The sequence below is a fragment of the Peromyscus eremicus genome, chromosome 5 (genome assembly GCF_949786415.1).
Source record: "Peromyscus eremicus chromosome 5, PerEre_H2_v1, whole genome shotgun sequence".
In the NCBI taxonomy this organism is placed as follows: Eukaryota; Metazoa; Chordata; class Mammalia; order Rodentia; family Cricetidae; genus Peromyscus; species Peromyscus eremicus.
This window is the reverse complement of record NC_081420.1, coordinates 127984016-128000464: the sequence shown is the minus strand read 5'-3', so window position 1 is coordinate 128000464 and position 16449 is coordinate 127984016. Positions and strand designations below refer to the sequence as shown.

At 47.3% G+C, this 16449-nt stretch overlaps 1 protein-coding gene across 1 annotated transcript in view; it reads left to right on the top strand.

The window, feature by feature from the left end:
* N4bp1 (NEDD4 binding protein 1) overlaps positions 1-14609 on the top strand; it is a 42028-nt gene extending 27419 nt beyond the window's left edge. Inside the window, exons 3-7 of the mRNA XM_059264507.1 lie at positions 5985-6115; positions 7611-7707; positions 10556-10663; positions 11703-11810; positions 13620-14609. Coding sequence (XP_059120490.1) covers positions 5985-6115; positions 7611-7707; positions 10556-10663; positions 11703-11810; positions 13620-13977 — 802 coding nt within the window. The 3' untranslated portion in view covers positions 13978-14609. The remainder of the gene's footprint in view (positions 1-5984; positions 6116-7610; positions 7708-10555; positions 10664-11702; positions 11811-13619) is intronic.
* The last annotated feature ends 1840 nt before the right edge of the window (positions 14610-16449 follow it).

Below are 16449 nucleotides of genomic sequence, written 5' to 3'. Positions count from 1 at the left end.
GTTTAAGGTGTGGTTCTATATGTGAAAAGATTTCTCAAATTGATGTTCAAGCAATAAGAACACAGATGAACCAAGGCTGAGCCTGGTAATGTTTGTGTGTGCATGCTGTATGTTCGTGAGTGTGTATGTGTGTGCATATAGAGAGCAGAGGTTAATATTGGGTTAATATTCCTCTACTGCTTTCCATCTTGGTCTTTTGTTTGCTTTTGTTTTTTTCTTTGTTTTTAAGTTAGGGTCTTTCACTGGACCTGGAGCTCACCAGTTTGCCTAGATCAGCTGACTAGGGAACTCCGGGGTTCCTCCTGTCTTTTCCTCTTCACCAGTACTGGGATTACAAGTGTGTACCACCACCTTCACTTCTGACATGGGTGCTGGGATCTGAACTCAAGTCCTCATGCTTGTTCAACACGCACGTTACCGACTGATCCATCAACTTTTGGAGTAGTAACTAGTGTCTCTCACTATTAGAATGTACAGTGGTGCTGTTTGACCATGACAGGATGTTTTACATATCTGACCCCTTCCACTTTGTCCATTTCCCAGGCACGTGACAACCCAAAACACTACCACATATTTCCTGACACATTTGGATATAGTGCCGTTGCTTTTGAAAAACAATGATTATTACTTAAAGTGAGCCTGCAAGCTTTTATTAGTATATATTTTTAGTTGTTTCATGCATCTATTTATGTGTTTATTGTATGGGGTGTGTTTGTGTCTCTGTGTGTGTGTGTGTGTGTGTGTGTGTGTGTGTGTGTCGCTATATGGAGTAACAAACGGCTGTGAACCACCTGACATAGGTGCTGGGAACAGAACTTAGTTAAGAACAGCAAGTATTCATATATATATATAAAACTGCTGACACTAGTTATTATCCTTATTACTTTAAACATTATTTTTAGGTATGGATATGGGTGGGGGTACAAGGAGGTTGTACATATGCGTTCTGGTACCCACAGAGGTCAGAAGAGGGTATTGGATCCTTGGAGCTGGAGTTGCAGATGGTTGTGAACTGCTTGACCGTGGTGATGGGAGCTGAACTCCAGCCATCTGCAAGAGCAGCTAGTGCTTTTAACCACTGAGCCAGCTCTCCAGCCCACTCACTAGTTTTGAAAACTGATTATTTCTAGAGGATTTGACTTTTCTTCCAATTTACTGATGTTTGTGTTTAAGAGCAACAATGTTACCCTAAGACGTAGTTGTAGTTAATTAGATGTAGATTCACCTTAGTTAGGGTTCTGTTGCTGTGAAGAGACACCATGACCACAGCAACTCTTATAAAGGAAAACATTGAATTGGGGCTGGCTTACAGTTCAGAGGTTCAGTCCATTATCATCATGGTGGCGTGCAGGCAGACATGGTGCTGGAGAAGGAGCTGAGAGTTCTACATCTTGATCTGCAGGAAGCAGGCAGAGAAACTACTGGCTTGATCTTCTGAGACCTCAAAGCCCAACCCTAGTCACACACCTCTTCCAGCAAGGCCACTCCCTATGGACCCATGAGGGTCATTTTTATTCAAACCACCACAGTTAGTAATCAAAGGTAACTCTTTTTCTGAGAGAGGAAATGCCAATAGGGGTGGGCCTTGACTCTGAGTTGGGAAGTCCTGAGATCAGATGCCAGTGTGCTGCATGGCACTGGAGACTGAGTGTTCTGAGGATCATCTCCGAAAGTCCCAAAGAGACAGAGATGATTGGCTCTTACACAGACCATCTGTTTCCGTAGTGAGTAAGTTTAGTTAGATAGACTGTTCCACCAAACTACCCTCAGCTCTGGGCTCTGGACATGTGGGCTTCCTCTAAGAGCTGCCGAGTAAAAGACTAGCACTTTTTTACTGGCTTTTTGCTACCACTTGTAACTTCATGACATGACTGCCATTCTGATCACCAGTTTAGATTACAGTTTGACTGAGACCAAATATTTCCTAAGTTTTTTGGCAGTAAGAATTGAACTTTTTAGACATACTAGGCAAATGCTGTACTGCTGAGCTTCATTCTCAGCCTGGTACTTCATCATCTTCATCATCATCATCATCATTTTGTAATGCGGTCTTCATACTAGTTTCTTGGAGAAGAATTGAGTATAACTTACATAACACGAAGTGACAAGAACCTTGTCCAGGGTCACACCTAGACTTGGGGCCCTGTCTTTCCTCAGCACCTGGACTTCCTGTGTGTCCCACAGAAGTTGAGGTTGGACTGTTAAGACCTTGTTGTCATTGGACACATTAGTGCTTCTGAGTGCCCCTCGCCCATTTGGCACAGCTAGGTGCTGTAGTAGTTTAGAAGGAAATCCACGGCCTGCAAGGGTAGGGTCCTGAAGCAGCCCCCTCCCACTCCTCCCGGGATTGCTGTTCATTTGGCCCAGCATGATATCTGCAGCTCATATATACCATGAAAAGCTCCAAAATACCTGCCTTGTGCTGCTGGTTATGTGTGTTTTCAGTTTTTGTCCCCCCCCCCCCAACACCCCCGTCACCATGAGTGAGTCAAGTGATGAGTCAGTGGAAATGTTTGCGGTGTCTGGCGCGACATCACAGTGGTGGCTGAAACTCCAGCGTGAGAGCACCTGATTTGGTGATTTTCTGTGTAGATGGGGTTTGCCCGTTCGCTTGTCAGAACTGTATGTCCTATCCACTTTGCTTGCCAGTCTTTCTGTAGCAGGTTCCACGACTATTTTTATTAAGTAGAAGCTAGAAGGAAACCATGCTTTCCTGGTTAAGTCAGAGGGCTTTCCACAATATTTCCCTGCTACCCTGCCTGCTTTAACAACATTGCTGGCTAGCTATTGTCACCCAGCCCTCCTCTGTTTTAAACATGTTGACTAGCTGCTGTAATGTGAAAAATAGCCAGATAATTTAACTTGTTTCCTGAGGCATGGAACAAGTTCAAATCTCCCTGGAGAGCTGACATGCCTACCCTCCAGGCTCAGTGTTTTCCTGCATGTGGAGGGGGGGTCTATTTGGAGCCCCTAAAGTAGAAGGTATTATGGTCTATGCTGTTTGAATATATGTTCTCTAGGTCAAAGTAGACCGCTGGTTTGCACTTCCCTGCCCACCAGCCTCTATCACAGAGACCAGAAGCAGCAAGGATTAAGCACACTTTATCCAGCCAGAGCATTAGGCTTGAAAGTAGAGTTCTTTCTGGACTATAATAGTATGACAACAGTTTGGCTCCTCTCTTTTCCCCCTGCTTGGGGCTGCGACTTAAACTCAGAACACACACACACGCTATATTGGTCACACCAGCCCTCATTTCCTTTTTCTGTAGTTTATTTTCTAGATAAATAGATATATTCACTAGCCTGAGCCTGAACCACTGTTTTTAACTCTGGAGTCTTCAGAGTGAAAGCTGCTGTGATCTCACCATAGAGAACACTGAAAACTGGTACAGCATTGGTGCTTCTGAATGTTTAACTGTTTGTTTTACTATTGCTTTAAACAATTTGTCTCCCCCTCCCCCGCAAGCTTATAAGGTGTCCAGGGTAGCAGAATCCCTCCCGTCTGTGTTGGCCTCCTTTTCTTCATGGACCCAGCAAATGGAGCTTGGTGCTCTATCCCGTCCACTCCTGCTGTTGTGGGCAGTGGAACATTTAAGGAGAGGAGGCAAGCAGGTTAACTGGAGCGTGTGTGCCTACTTCATGTTAGGACTGGCTGGCTGCCTGAACTCCAGGCCTGCCCTGGGTATTAACCAATTAGAGTGATAGCTTATTCTTTAAAAACAAAACAAACCCAGTTACTCCCTCTGTTTCACCGGTAACAAGTGTCTTACTGGTAATCCTTACCATATCAGCAGCAGGTTTGTTTGCTTGCATGTGTTTTCTGGGATAAGATCTGGTAGTTTCTTGTCTTTTTTCTTTTTGTTTTTTTTGAGACAGGGTTTCTCTGTGTCATACTGGTTGTCCTGGAACTTGCTCTGGCCTGGAACTCACAGAGACCTAGGCCTGCCTCTGCCCACTGAGTGCTGGGATTAAAGGGGTGTGCTAACACTGCCCAGCTGCGAGTTTCTTTTTTATGGTCTCTGAAAAGGAGTGGGCTCTATCCTCTAGCACAGAGAGCTTGCCACCTCCTGACAGCTTAGCAGTTTACATCCAGCCCTTCCTGCTCTCCAGGGTCAGGGGTGCAGATGGGGTTGGCACCATACTGTGGGATAGTGGAAGGGCCTTGGCCAGGTGTGGGCAGTGAGTCTGCTCCAGCACATCCACCCTCTGCCTGCGTACCTCGGACAGGCCACTCTGTCGTGCACTACACAATAGAAGGCAGGAAGTGAGACGGAGACTGGACCAAGCCCTCAGAAGGCTGATAGGGAAGGTACACAAGGAGACTTAGCAACCAGGAGGGCTGGGAACAAGACCACCCAAGAGCAAGAGCTGACTGGTGTGTGTATTATGGAAAGTTTGCCTTGGCTTGCTCTCTCTGACCTGTCAAATGTGGAGGGGACCTGGAAGCCAATCCTGGCAGGATGTGTGTGGGAAGGACGTCTCTCTTCCACCTCTGTTTAACTGCCTGAGACAAAAATGAAGGGTTATTTATTTATTTTTTATTATATTTATTTACTTATTTATGTGTGTTTGTGTGTGTGGAATGCACACACCATGGTGCATGTGTGGTACTTTGGCCTGTGGAGCCATATAGCCAGCCGATTTTTTTTTTAATGTGTGTTTTGCCTCTGTGTGTGTGTGTGTGTGTGTGTATGCCTGGTCAGAAAAGGGCTTCTGATCCCGTGGAGTAACAGATGGTTTGAGCCACAGGTGGGTGCTAAGAAACAAACCCACGCCCTTTTGCAAGAGTAGCAAGTGCTCTTAAGCGTGAGCCATCTCTCCAGCCAGTTTCTGTTTCTGTATTTTGATATGTACTGCCAGACTTGAGAGGTACATTTTTGTGTGTGTCTTCTGGAGCAGGAAGTCACACACTGGGCTGGGTGCAGCCCCATTTCTGCCTTAGGAGTAGGAACTCAGCCATATTTGTCATCTACAGCTGTTTGTGACTATTGTCACATTGCTGTGGCAGTTGAGTAGTGAGACAGTGACCATGATTACCTTTACAGATTGACAGGTTCTAGCCTGTTTTTCACATGTTCACCCTTTTCCTGCTTTCTGCTTCATTCAGTACAGAATGTCCCCATGGTCCTAGATAGTTTCATTTGAAACTTGTTTTTTATGAGTTATAAACTCGGGAGCTTATCAGTTCCCTGGCAAGTGGGTTGTGCACCCACCTACCCTCCAGAGGTAGCAGTGACATTGGCACTGTGGTGGCGGCAGTAGGGTCACATCTTTATTCCTGTCCTCAACCATAGGCAGGCACAGCACAGGCATTGTCCCAGCTACTGAACTGTCTTTGCTTGAGCAACAAATTCTGTGATTACATTCCTAAGAAATTCTCAGAAGGATACTGGTAGTGAAGCCCAGTGGTAGAGTGCTGACCTAGCATGTGTGAGGACCTGAGTTTGATCCCTAATCCAGCAGCAAACCAAGACAGCAACAAAACCCCACCAGGATAGTCACTCCATAATCACATTAGGCCAGATGTGGAAGTATACACCAGTAATGTGAGACTCCAGGAGGCTGAGGCAGGAGGATCACCTGCTTTAGTCAGCTTCAATGACATACAAAGACCACACTCAAAAAAAGATAAAATTCTTAGAGGCTGGCCAATGATTAGACGGAAATTAGCAAGAGTAGTAGTTTTTTCAGTAGGATGTGCTTTAAACCCCTATGGTAATAAAGATTACAGCAAGCCTGCCACCCTCCACCAAAACAGCGTACCCAGTTTGTCAAAGACAAGGAGAAGACCTAAGACTCTAAGATACAGGAAGGACTCAGTCAGCGGGTCTGACTTGGCCTTGCAAAATAGCAAACGTACAACAAATTTGCTAAGTAAAGCATGTTTGTACTGATTCTGTTGTGTGTGACTGTTCTCGTCTGTGGTAAAACTTGGGCTTTACATATGCTTTAACCTGAATGAAATTGTCCTTGTTTCCTTCCAGCCATGGTCTGAAAAAGTTCTTTAGCTGCCGTGGAATAGCGATTGCAGTTGAGTATTTTTGGAAGCTTGGCAACAGAAACATCACTGTGTTTGTCCCACAGTGGAGAACAAGGCGAGATCCTAATGTCACAGGTGAGGCCCAGTGACTTTTCCATATTTCTGGTTAGATATTTAATGAACTGTCTTCAAGTTTCAACACATTTTAAGTAGAATAGAATCGTGCATATGGGCAACAGCTTGGATGACGAGATTCTAAATTGGTTCTGTCTGGTAAAATAGCAATTGAAAACTGGTGTGGTGGTCCACACCTGTAATGTCAGCACTCAGGATGGAGCAGGAAGACCAGAGCCATCCTTGGCTCCGCAGTAGACTAGACACACCTATCAGCTGAGGAGTGTTGTAGTGTAAACGAGAGTGGTTAGGAAGGGTGGAAGGCTAGTGGAGCTGTTAGAAAGTGTGTGTCTCCACTAGGTTGGGCTTCTGAGTATTTAAAGGGTATTTTTTAAAATAGTTGCCTGGTCAGTTTTGTGCCTCCAGATACATCTTTTCAGTAGTCTGATGGCTTACTAGGAATCCTTTCTGTTTGCCATACACTACATATGGCATAACCTGCAGGCCCCACACAAAGGTTTGAACTGCAGCGTGAGACATCCAGAGAACTGTGAGGTGGTGGTTGTCTTAGAACATCATAGAGACAAGGTGAAAGGGCTGTGGCAGGCAGAGTACATGAGGGCACCTAGAAAGCAAAGGTGACATGGGGAGGGGACGACACATGTGCTTATAGATTCGTCAGTACAGAGACAGGAAGTGACATTTAGTTACTAGGGAGGTGGAAGCGCTGAAGCCACTCGGCTCTGGAGTGTCCCCAGCTTCCTTTATCCACACGGAGCGAGGCAGATTCACTCCTTTTCTAGTTAAGTCTCAGTGCATACACACTGGGCAGCTCTGAGGTAGGAAACCCCCAATTTGGGCAGGTCAGCTCAGGTCACTGGCAGCTGCTTTGGTAGGAAATGCAAACCCAGGGATCTTATGCATCAGCTCTCAGCTTCTCTTGCCTGTGACTGCTTTTCCACAGTACAGCATCGGCCCTCCGTTCCGTCACTGCTCATACCTGTGACAATCAGTAAAGACTTGTACAGACAACTGAGAGTAATTAGGAGAGGAGGCTACACTCGGGCTGGGGAGTACACAGCCTTCCTTGACAGGAGCAAAGCAGTCTGTTCCTGCTACTGCCTCTGCTTCCAGAGGGCTCTTCCCCTTCCCACTGCCACTCTTTGGGGGACTCCTGTCATTTCTTGTTATGTATTCACTTGTAATATTTACTTTTGGAAAAGTTCTTGGGGGCAGAATTAATTAATTACAGGCTTAAGAGGCAAATGAGTTTAACGGTTGGTTGGTTGGTTGGTTGTTTAAAGACTACCCAGTCGGTTCATATGTAGAATTTGCCTGAGTGTTAGTCTTACTTGATTTTTTTTTCTTCTTCATCTGGTGAGTTAGTAAAATTGAGTCAGTAGGAAAAAAGGTTTTCTGCAAGTCCCCAAGTTAAATATTTGGGTTTGCATTCATTTATTTACACATCTGGGAAGATAGCCTTTGCTGAATACATATCAACTTCTTCCACGAACAGAACAGCACTTCTTAACCCAGCTCCAGGAGCTTGGAATATTATCTTTAACTCCTGCCCGGATGGTCTTTGGAGAAAGAATTGCTTCTCATGATGACAGGTATGAAGGGCTGTTTTCCTTCCCAAGGTGGGAGTGGGGTGGTGAGGAGGCAGCTACCCGCCACCAACAGGTGTGCACTGAAGGAACCTGCTTGGCTTAGTTTTCAAACTCGTGGTCAAGGTCACTACTAGGCTCATGCACTCTGTGAGGTTAGGAGTGGTACCAAAGACACTATTGTGGTAGGGTTGGTTTTGTTTAATTAGTAAAGCATGTCTGAGGTGAGAAAAGACAGATACATGTAGTTGGTTTTCCTTTTTTTTTTTTTGGAGACAGGGTCTCACCATGCAGCCCTGGCCTGGAACTCACTATGTAGATCATAGATGTGAGTGGATGTCTGTGTTTCAGGCCAGCCAGGGTTACGTGGTAAAATCCTCACCCCCCACCCCCAAAAGGAGGAATTTTGATTCCAAGACTACCCAGTGCTATGTAGTTTTTACAGCTGTTCTGGTGCTGCCATGTAAGTGGTCACAAGCATGGTGTCTGGGGCCCTGGGGCTGACTCGTCTGTTCCTTCTCTACATTATCCTGTCCATTTCCACACTCTTCCCAGTACGAGCACTGCTTTACTCAACGGTGGTCTGTGGTTGAATGGGACAGAGGTGACCTAGGGCCACTACCAACATTCACTCACTGAAAGAGATGGGGTTAGATGGGGCACATCCAGGTGTGAGAAGAGCTGGGAGAGGGCAGCACATGAGTTTGGAGCAGTCCTAGGAATCTGTCCTGGAAGGGCATTTCTGGTCTGCACTGCCACAGTTTCGGGAACCCTGGGGTGCTCGGGAGAAAAAGCAGTTAGACCAGTAGGCCCAGGAAAAGCCTGCAGGTTTCTATCACCACAGCTCTCTCCTCACAACCAGGGGATTCAGACCCAGGCATAGACGTGCAGGTGAAGCTTCGCCTTGGCTCATGGGTCTCAGAGAACATTGTTGGGTGTCCTGGTGGGCCTCACTATCTATTTTTACTGACGTCTGGGCCGAAAGCACATTGGCATTCATGCTCTTTGGAAGTAAACTGAAATGTTCATTAATAAGGAACTCAGCCAAGTGTGGTGGCTCAATCCTGTAATTTCAGCATTTTAGAGGCAGAAGCAGAAGGCTCAGGAATTCACAGTCATCTCAGTGCATAGTGAATCCTAAGCTACCCTGGAATACGTTCCTGAGTTCCTGTCTGGGGGGTTGATGGGGGTGAAAAAAAACCAAAACAAAACTGACTTTCCAAGGTTCCTAAGCTTGGAAACTGGAGTTAAGTCCTAGTTAGGAGTCCTTGCCCCTGCCAAGAAGAACAACCATTTGCACCTCGGACTCCAGGAGCTGTGTTTCGTTTCACTGTCTTGGTTCTTAGTCTAGAAATAGCATCTCCAGTATCCTCACAGTTTTTGTTCTGTTTTGTTTTTTAAGAGAGATTCTCACTATGTAGCCCTGGCTGTTCTGGAACTCACTATGTAGACTAGGCTGACCTCGAACTTACAGATAACTGCCAGCTTCTGCCTCCCAAGTGCTGGTCTTAAAGATGTGCACCACCATGCCTGGCTACTCATAAAGATTTTAAGAGGGCTTAAACAGGGATACTCTTCAGCAACAAAACAAAATTCTTTATTATTTAATTCTTACGCCTTCATCACCATGTACATGAGACCCTGTGTTCTATCCCTAGCACCCGATGAGCCAGGTGTAATGAATGATAGACACCTGGAATCCCAGGACCAGAAGGTCAGGGTCACCTTCACCTACTTTAGCTCAAGGCCCACCTGCGAGACTTAAGACCCTGTCTCTCAAACACAGGCCTGGGAGTTCAGTGATAGAGTCCAAAAGGGTCCCCAGTTCTCCAAAAGGCAGTGAGTGACCCCAAAATGGCAGTCTTTGCTCTCTCAAGCTGGACTATAGAAGAACTTCTGTCAGAGAAAAGCTCACATATGCAGCATTCCTGCCTACCAGAAAGGGCCACTTCCCTTGGCTATGCCCGTGATTACCTAGCAAACCCCAAGCTAACCTGGGGCCCTCCAGTCCCCAGTAACATGTCCATGTTATGAATACCAGAGCCCCCAGGTTAAACTCACTCTTCTCCCCTCCCCTCCACTGTGCTAGCTCCCAGGCTGGTCCCACTCTCTTCAGAATGGCAAGCCACCCCCTCTCTCCACATTCATTCTTTCCAGCTTCTCTCTGTGTCAAATCTCCACTGACCCCTACTCCCCAGCCCCATCTGAGAAATAGCCCTGACCATGGCCAGTCTGCTTCTCTCTCTCTGCTCTGGACTCCTCCAGATGCCCCTGGCTGTTCTCTCGCCGCCCTCCAGCCCCAGAGCAGCCATCTTGGTGGTGCTTTACTGCGCCCTCGCTCACACTTGCCTGCTGCGCCCTCGCTCACACTTGCCTGCTGCGCCCTCGCTCACACTTGCCTGCTGCGCCCTCGCTCACACTTGCCTGCTGCGCTCTCGCTCACACTTGCCTGCTGCGCCAGGCCCCTAGTTTGATCCCGCATGACTAAAACCAGCCAGCTAAGCAGCTGAAAGCTGAAAGATTTCACAGGCCTGTTACCTTTAACTTGTCCTCTGCTCAAGTCTTCATGCATTGTTACCACAGTTTATTGGTGGATCTTTGATAGAAAATGTAAGAATCATAGTTGAAATCATTTTTTGTGTGGTTAGATTGCATAAAAAAGTTGTTTTATAATCACACTTATAATTGCAGAGATACTCATCATTTATCCATCTTCAGTTGACAGGGACCTCTGTGTGTCCAGCCTTGTTTAAACTGGCTATTTTCTGAGAAGAGGAAACCCTTTCATCTCCTTAGCACAGCTTCCCCCAGCCAGCATGCTGTTTGCTCATTTTGAACTCTCTTGTTACTATAGGTTCCTACTACACCTAGCGGACAAGACTGGGGGTATAATTGTAACAAATGATAACTTCAGAGAGTTTGTGACTGAGTCAGTGTCCTGGAGAGAAATTATTACAAGAAGGTAATCTTTTCTTCTTTGCTTTGATGGGAAGTTGGTTGTTTACTTCTTGTTTGTGTTTTACCTCACCTTGCGCTTGCCAGGGTAGTGGGCTCAGGAAAGTTGCAGGCACACAAATAAAACAATGTCACTAAATGTTTAAGAGAATGAGAAAGCTTGGCTGCAAACTCTTGGATGAAAATGAATTACTTCACACATTTTGAGCCCTGTGTTGCTAAAAAGGTCTTGGTGATGGGTAGAGGAGAGTTGACCTTTGACCTGGTGGGCACAGTTGATGAGTTGCTGAACTTCTCTGACACTGTGGTGTGTGTTAGACTCGATTCTACATACAAGGAGGCTCAAACCAACCCACTGCTTTCAGACCTCACAGAAGCAACTCGGAAACCAAAATGTGCCCCACAGACCTAGACACTAGGGTTTTTGATTGAATTTAGTTTTATGTATTCATTTATTTGAGACGGAGCTCACTGTGTAACTCTGGCAGGCTCCACCTCTCCTGCCTCTGGAGTCCCGGGATTAAAAGCAGGTACGGCCATCGCCAGTCAGTTCTTTATGTCTTGTACGGTGCTAGACCCCATGGCCTCTGGTGTGCCTGGCAAGACTTTCCTGCTGAGAAGGCCCAGGTCCCCTGTCCTGGATGAATAATGCCGGATCACCCTTGGGTTTCTCTGCCTAGGATGTTGTTTTCACTTTTAAAAAGCAGAGGTTTGCCTGTGAACACACTTGTTTTCAGTTTCGCTTTGGCACACCTGCTGAGTCCCAAGCAGAATGTCTTTAATCGTGTTTGCTCACCTGGTAGAAAGTGTCTGGCTGGCGTCTGGAGGAGATCTGTGGGCAGCTGAGGAAAGCTGCTTCTCGCATGACTGTGTCCACAGCACAAGTTAAAACGGATTCACTTGCCTATGGGTTGCTTCTCCTCAGTTAGCAGTCAGAGATTTTAGACTGACGACTGCCCCCACATGGGGTGGCCCCTTTGAGAACTTGCGTTTCCTCCAGCAGTGAAGCGTACTGACGGTCAGCACTGTGGCTTTCTGTGTTGTAGACTGCTTCAGTACACGTTTGTGGGGGACATATTTATGGTTCCTGACGACCCTCTGGGGAGAAACGGACCTCGGCTAGAAGAATTTCTTCGCAAGGAGGGCTTTCATAGGTATTTCTGTGTACTCCCTTGTATGTCAAAGGTTTTTCTATTTTAACCAAATGTTGTGCTTTGGAACAAGTGCTGTCCTTGAAAACTAGAAATGGCATTCAATTTTGTTTCAATCCTTAATTAGACTTAGTGATATGTGACGGATGGAGAAGCCAGTTGAGCACCCCAAGGCTAATCTTCAGTTTGGTCCTTTTCAGTCTGGTTTGGCCTGCCTACCTGCCCGCCTTAGACTGTTTACTCTGTGTCGGCTGGCTGAGTGCAGACTCGGATCCTTCAGCCTGGGGTCTAGGCCTGCCCTGTGTGGGGCTCCATTTTACTCCTAAGAGAACACAGACGTTCTGAGGGCCTCAGAAGAAGCTGGTTTTCAAGCTGGGGGTCACTTGTCCGTCACTGCTGCCCAGGTTCACTGTGTGGGATTCTTTCCCAAGTACTTTCTGCAGTCCTTTGTTCTGAGTGCAGTGCTGGCGTGTCCTGCTTAGGAATCATTGCAGGGGGAGGCAGGAGGGGGGTGAGAGCTACTGTTTATCATCACTGAATGGGAAAGCCTGCCTGCTTACTTGTCTGACACTGGCAGGTAGAGGTTATTTCTATGTTCAGAATTCTCAGGTGACCTTGTTAACCACAGCCTTCTTCATACGAACCCAGTGGCGGACCTTCTCTGTTTTAAAAACAAAACCAGCTATATTTCTGTGGACCTCCTGGCAGGTTTTTGCATGGAGTTGGTCTGGGTACCTAAAAAGAGAAGGCACACTCTCTCCCATCTTTCAAGGCTGCTAATTGTCATTTATAGCATGAGCCTTTGGGACCATCAGTTTGAACTTGATGGTGCACCAAGATGGGTTGATTTTCACCCAGGGATCTCCTATAATGGAGACCAGCACACTTGGAGCTTCCTGATCTTGTGATCATTTCTCTGTGAGCCTTTGGTTTTTACACACAGTTGAGGTGTTAACTCAGACAGGGTTATCTGTCCACACCACAGAAGTGTCAGCCTGCTGGACACTTGTCTAGCTCACCCCCGAATCCCACGTCTTACATTGGAAATCCCGGTAGCATTTCAGGCCTCAAGGCCTGTGTTTGAGGCTGCGTAGGCCCTATACTGAGCCAAGGCCCGGGTCAAGCTAAAGGTGGATTCTTCGCTACCTGTTCTGTTCCTTCAGTGGCCTGGTGGCAGGGTCAGCCCTGCTGGTCATTTCCTCTGTCACGTAGTCTTCAGAGTGCTTGGTGGCACTTGCCATCACTCTCTCATGAGAGGATGCTGTTTTGGAGGTTTTGCAGCCTGTTGAACTTCTGAAGTTAGTGACACTATTAGCCCCAGTTCTCAACTACAGCTAGAATCAGTGGGTTTTTAAGCAGGGCAGGTGTCCCCTGGGTGCACACAACACCGTGTACATATGCTTTGAGGGCACACATGCCCCAGCCAGACTCACTAGAGACAGGGATTCCATGAGCCTGGTGGAGTTGCCTCTTTGCCCAGGGGATGCCTCTCCCCAGGTCTGTCAGCTGACACTGCCCAAAATCAATACCTGCAAAAGAGCAGGAACCTTGCAGAAGCAACAGTTGTAACCTGCCCTCAGACAACAGCCTGGGAAGGGGCTGTCCGTCCTAGGGGTGCTTGTTCCCTCATGGGTCTGGAAATGGTGCCAGTGCCCTATAGGCCACTCTGTGGGGGCTGATTTCACCTCCCCACGGCTCTCTGGCCTGTGGCCTTCAGAAACCATGGAACTCGCGTGTAGCCCCTCAGTGTTTGCCATAGGTGCTTTGAAGGGTTTCTTCCTGCATCTCTCACCATAATCCCTTCATCCACAGAGACATGCAGCCACTGCTCAATGCCCTGCCAAATGTGGACACGTTTGACCCTGGCTTCCGGAGCCCCAACACCCAGGTAGTCAACACCAACCACCAGCCTCCTTCCCGCAACCAGGGAGCCTCTTCAAGCTCTTGGCTTCCTCAGCAGCCCCACTTCACACCCCTGGCCACCCTTCCCAGTATACAGCAGAACCTTCTCATGCCAGCACAGAGATCTTCTGCGGAGACCAGCGAGCTGAGGGAGGCCCTGCTGAAGATCTTCCCTGACTCTGAGCAAAAACTGAAGATCGACCAGATCCTGATAGCTCATCCCTACATGAAAGACCTGAATGCCCTTTCTGCCCTGGTATTGGACTGAAGACTGGGCTGAGCGCCCACTGATGCTGGGGCCCAGAGGGAGCTGCCAACTCTGGGAAATACCATAGTGGGAAGAAGCCTTCCCAGAGTGAACATTGCTGTGCTGGGTAGGAAAAGGAGGAAGGAAGATGTTTTATGTATACAAAAATCTGGATTTTCAAAGCCAGCTTTTTTCTATATATAAATTATGCTGCTATTACAGATTTAACATTTTCTGTAAAGGAAAGTACATTTTCTGCCTGTTCAGAACTGTTTCATAGCAGTTACTCTTGAGTGTATTTACAATTTTATGTTTTTTAAACTATTTTCCTTAAAGCTGAAGAAAAGTTGACAAATGAATATGGTTAGCCTTTCTAAATAAAATTTAAAAAGAAAAAAAAAAAAGGAGTTGCTTCCTTAAGGAAAGCAAGACCTCTTAAAGTATATTTTCTTGAGGTGATCTGTCCTGTCCACTCACATGGTGTGTGCACCCCTGCCTTCCTCCTTGGAGTTGGCCTGCTTTATTCTTGTGGGTCTTCTCAGCAAGCCACTGTGAGAGTGGAGAAGTGGAGCCACCAGATGGCACTTGTGCCTGACTGAAATCAGTGACAAGACAAAGGCCGACTCAGAAGAGCAGGGTGAGACATCTCAGTCCATTCAGCCCATCTTCTTCCCCTCCGCTGGACAGAGAAGGGAACTGAGTCCCAGCATACTCCCTGACTGGCCTAGCTCCTTAATACACTCACCAGCCAAGGCCGCCATGCTCCCAGCCTGACTCCGTAGCTACCGTAGCCTCAGAAGGTGAGGTAGGATTGGAGAATCTGGTGTGGAATCCCTTACTGTGGCCAGCATGAGTCCGCAGCCCACAGGTATGGGAAAGACCCCATGTGGAGTTTGTACAGCTTTGCCAAAAAGTTTTCTATTCTCAAGGATGACCCAAGCCAATTAATAGCATTAGTAGTTTCAGAAGGGGTCTCAAAGCCCTGCTAGCTCCCTCTTTTGTCTTTCTAGAGGTCTCTTAGCAGCTCTTCCTGAGTCTTTCAGAACCAGTTACTCAGTATTGTCTCTTCTCAATGTGGCTTGAACTCAGTGTCTGAGAAACCTTTCCTGGTTATTCTTAGCATCTTGACTCTCTCCTAGACCTTGAAAGGGCTTTGTGTTTCCATCCGTGCTGTCTCCCGGCCCTCATGGTCAACCCCGCTGCCCTGTAGATTGTGTCCTTCTCCTGGTCCCACAATTAGTAACCAAGGACTTGGTGCTGGTTTGTTCTCCATGGTGCAGGGACTGTGTAGATCACAGGATGCTGTCACCATGTGTGTATCTTGGTTTCATTTGATCCTTGCATCCCTCAGGATGAACACAGAGCTTTCTAGGTGGCCACACACTTATACTTCAGTCATGTTCTCCGGAATTCGTTGATGATACAACCTGCTGGGGAGCTGTGTATCATCTGTCACTTGGGAGTTTGAGACCTGCAGCCTGTGTAAGTAGAAAACAAAGACTTTTGGCAAGGTCCAAGAGTAGACCCACCACAGCCCCCCACCCTGTGCCCTAGCTTCGGAGCATAGCAAAGGTGCCAAGGTGGAGCTGTCCCCAGGGCCCCTGGTCTACTCAGTCCCGGTCCAGCATTCCTGGGAACCAGGAGAGCTGGGGTGCCCTGCAGGTGCCTCATCCTGATGCTGGCAGGGAGGAGCATGGGCTTTCCTCAGCTCCACAGGCAGTCTGACTTCGAGGTGTGTGAGCCTCTGTCTTCTTAGTATTGTTTCTGAGATACCTGCCCATTTCCCCTTTCTCCATATAGGAGGGAAGAAGAAGTTGGAGGAAACCAAGAGGCATTAATTACTTTGTAGATTATAATGTGAATATAATTCTAGATTCTTTGTGAAGTCCATCACATTTAGGTGTAGCATTTAAAGCCCAGTTATCTAGCCACTGAAGGAAGCTCACAACCTGCTTCTCTGCCTCATCCCAAGCTCTGTTGCACTAGGTGCTTGTAGATGCTCAACCTCTATCCCTCAGTGCCTCCACAGTGAACTTGGGAGTCTTGCTGTTCCTCCCTATGTGGAGTGCCTCTGCCTCCTGTGTATCCTGACATTTGGATGAGGTGGTCAGCATAGCTGAGGCTGATAATTTTGGTCATTGGTCAAGGTGTCTGATGCTTACAGAGGTTGAAAGGATAAGTAGCTAGTGTAGCTGATGAACTTACAGTCTCTGTACACGTGCATGCATGCATGCGTGCACGCGTGCATGTGTGTGTGTTGCCGTAGCTGTCCTGGTCCAGTGTGGTGGCAGCATTGTTACTGGGTCTTGCTGTGAGACAGGATGAAGTTGTGTCTGTATTGGTTTGTGAATGTGTAAGACAAGAAAAGAGGACTCCACCCCTTCTTGCCACTGCCAAGTACCTAGCCCCTCCCCCGGTAGGAGCAACTGTGCAGACCCTGTGCCCTCTGCACCAGGTTCAGCCAGGGCCTAGCCTGCCTCCCTATCTCTTCCA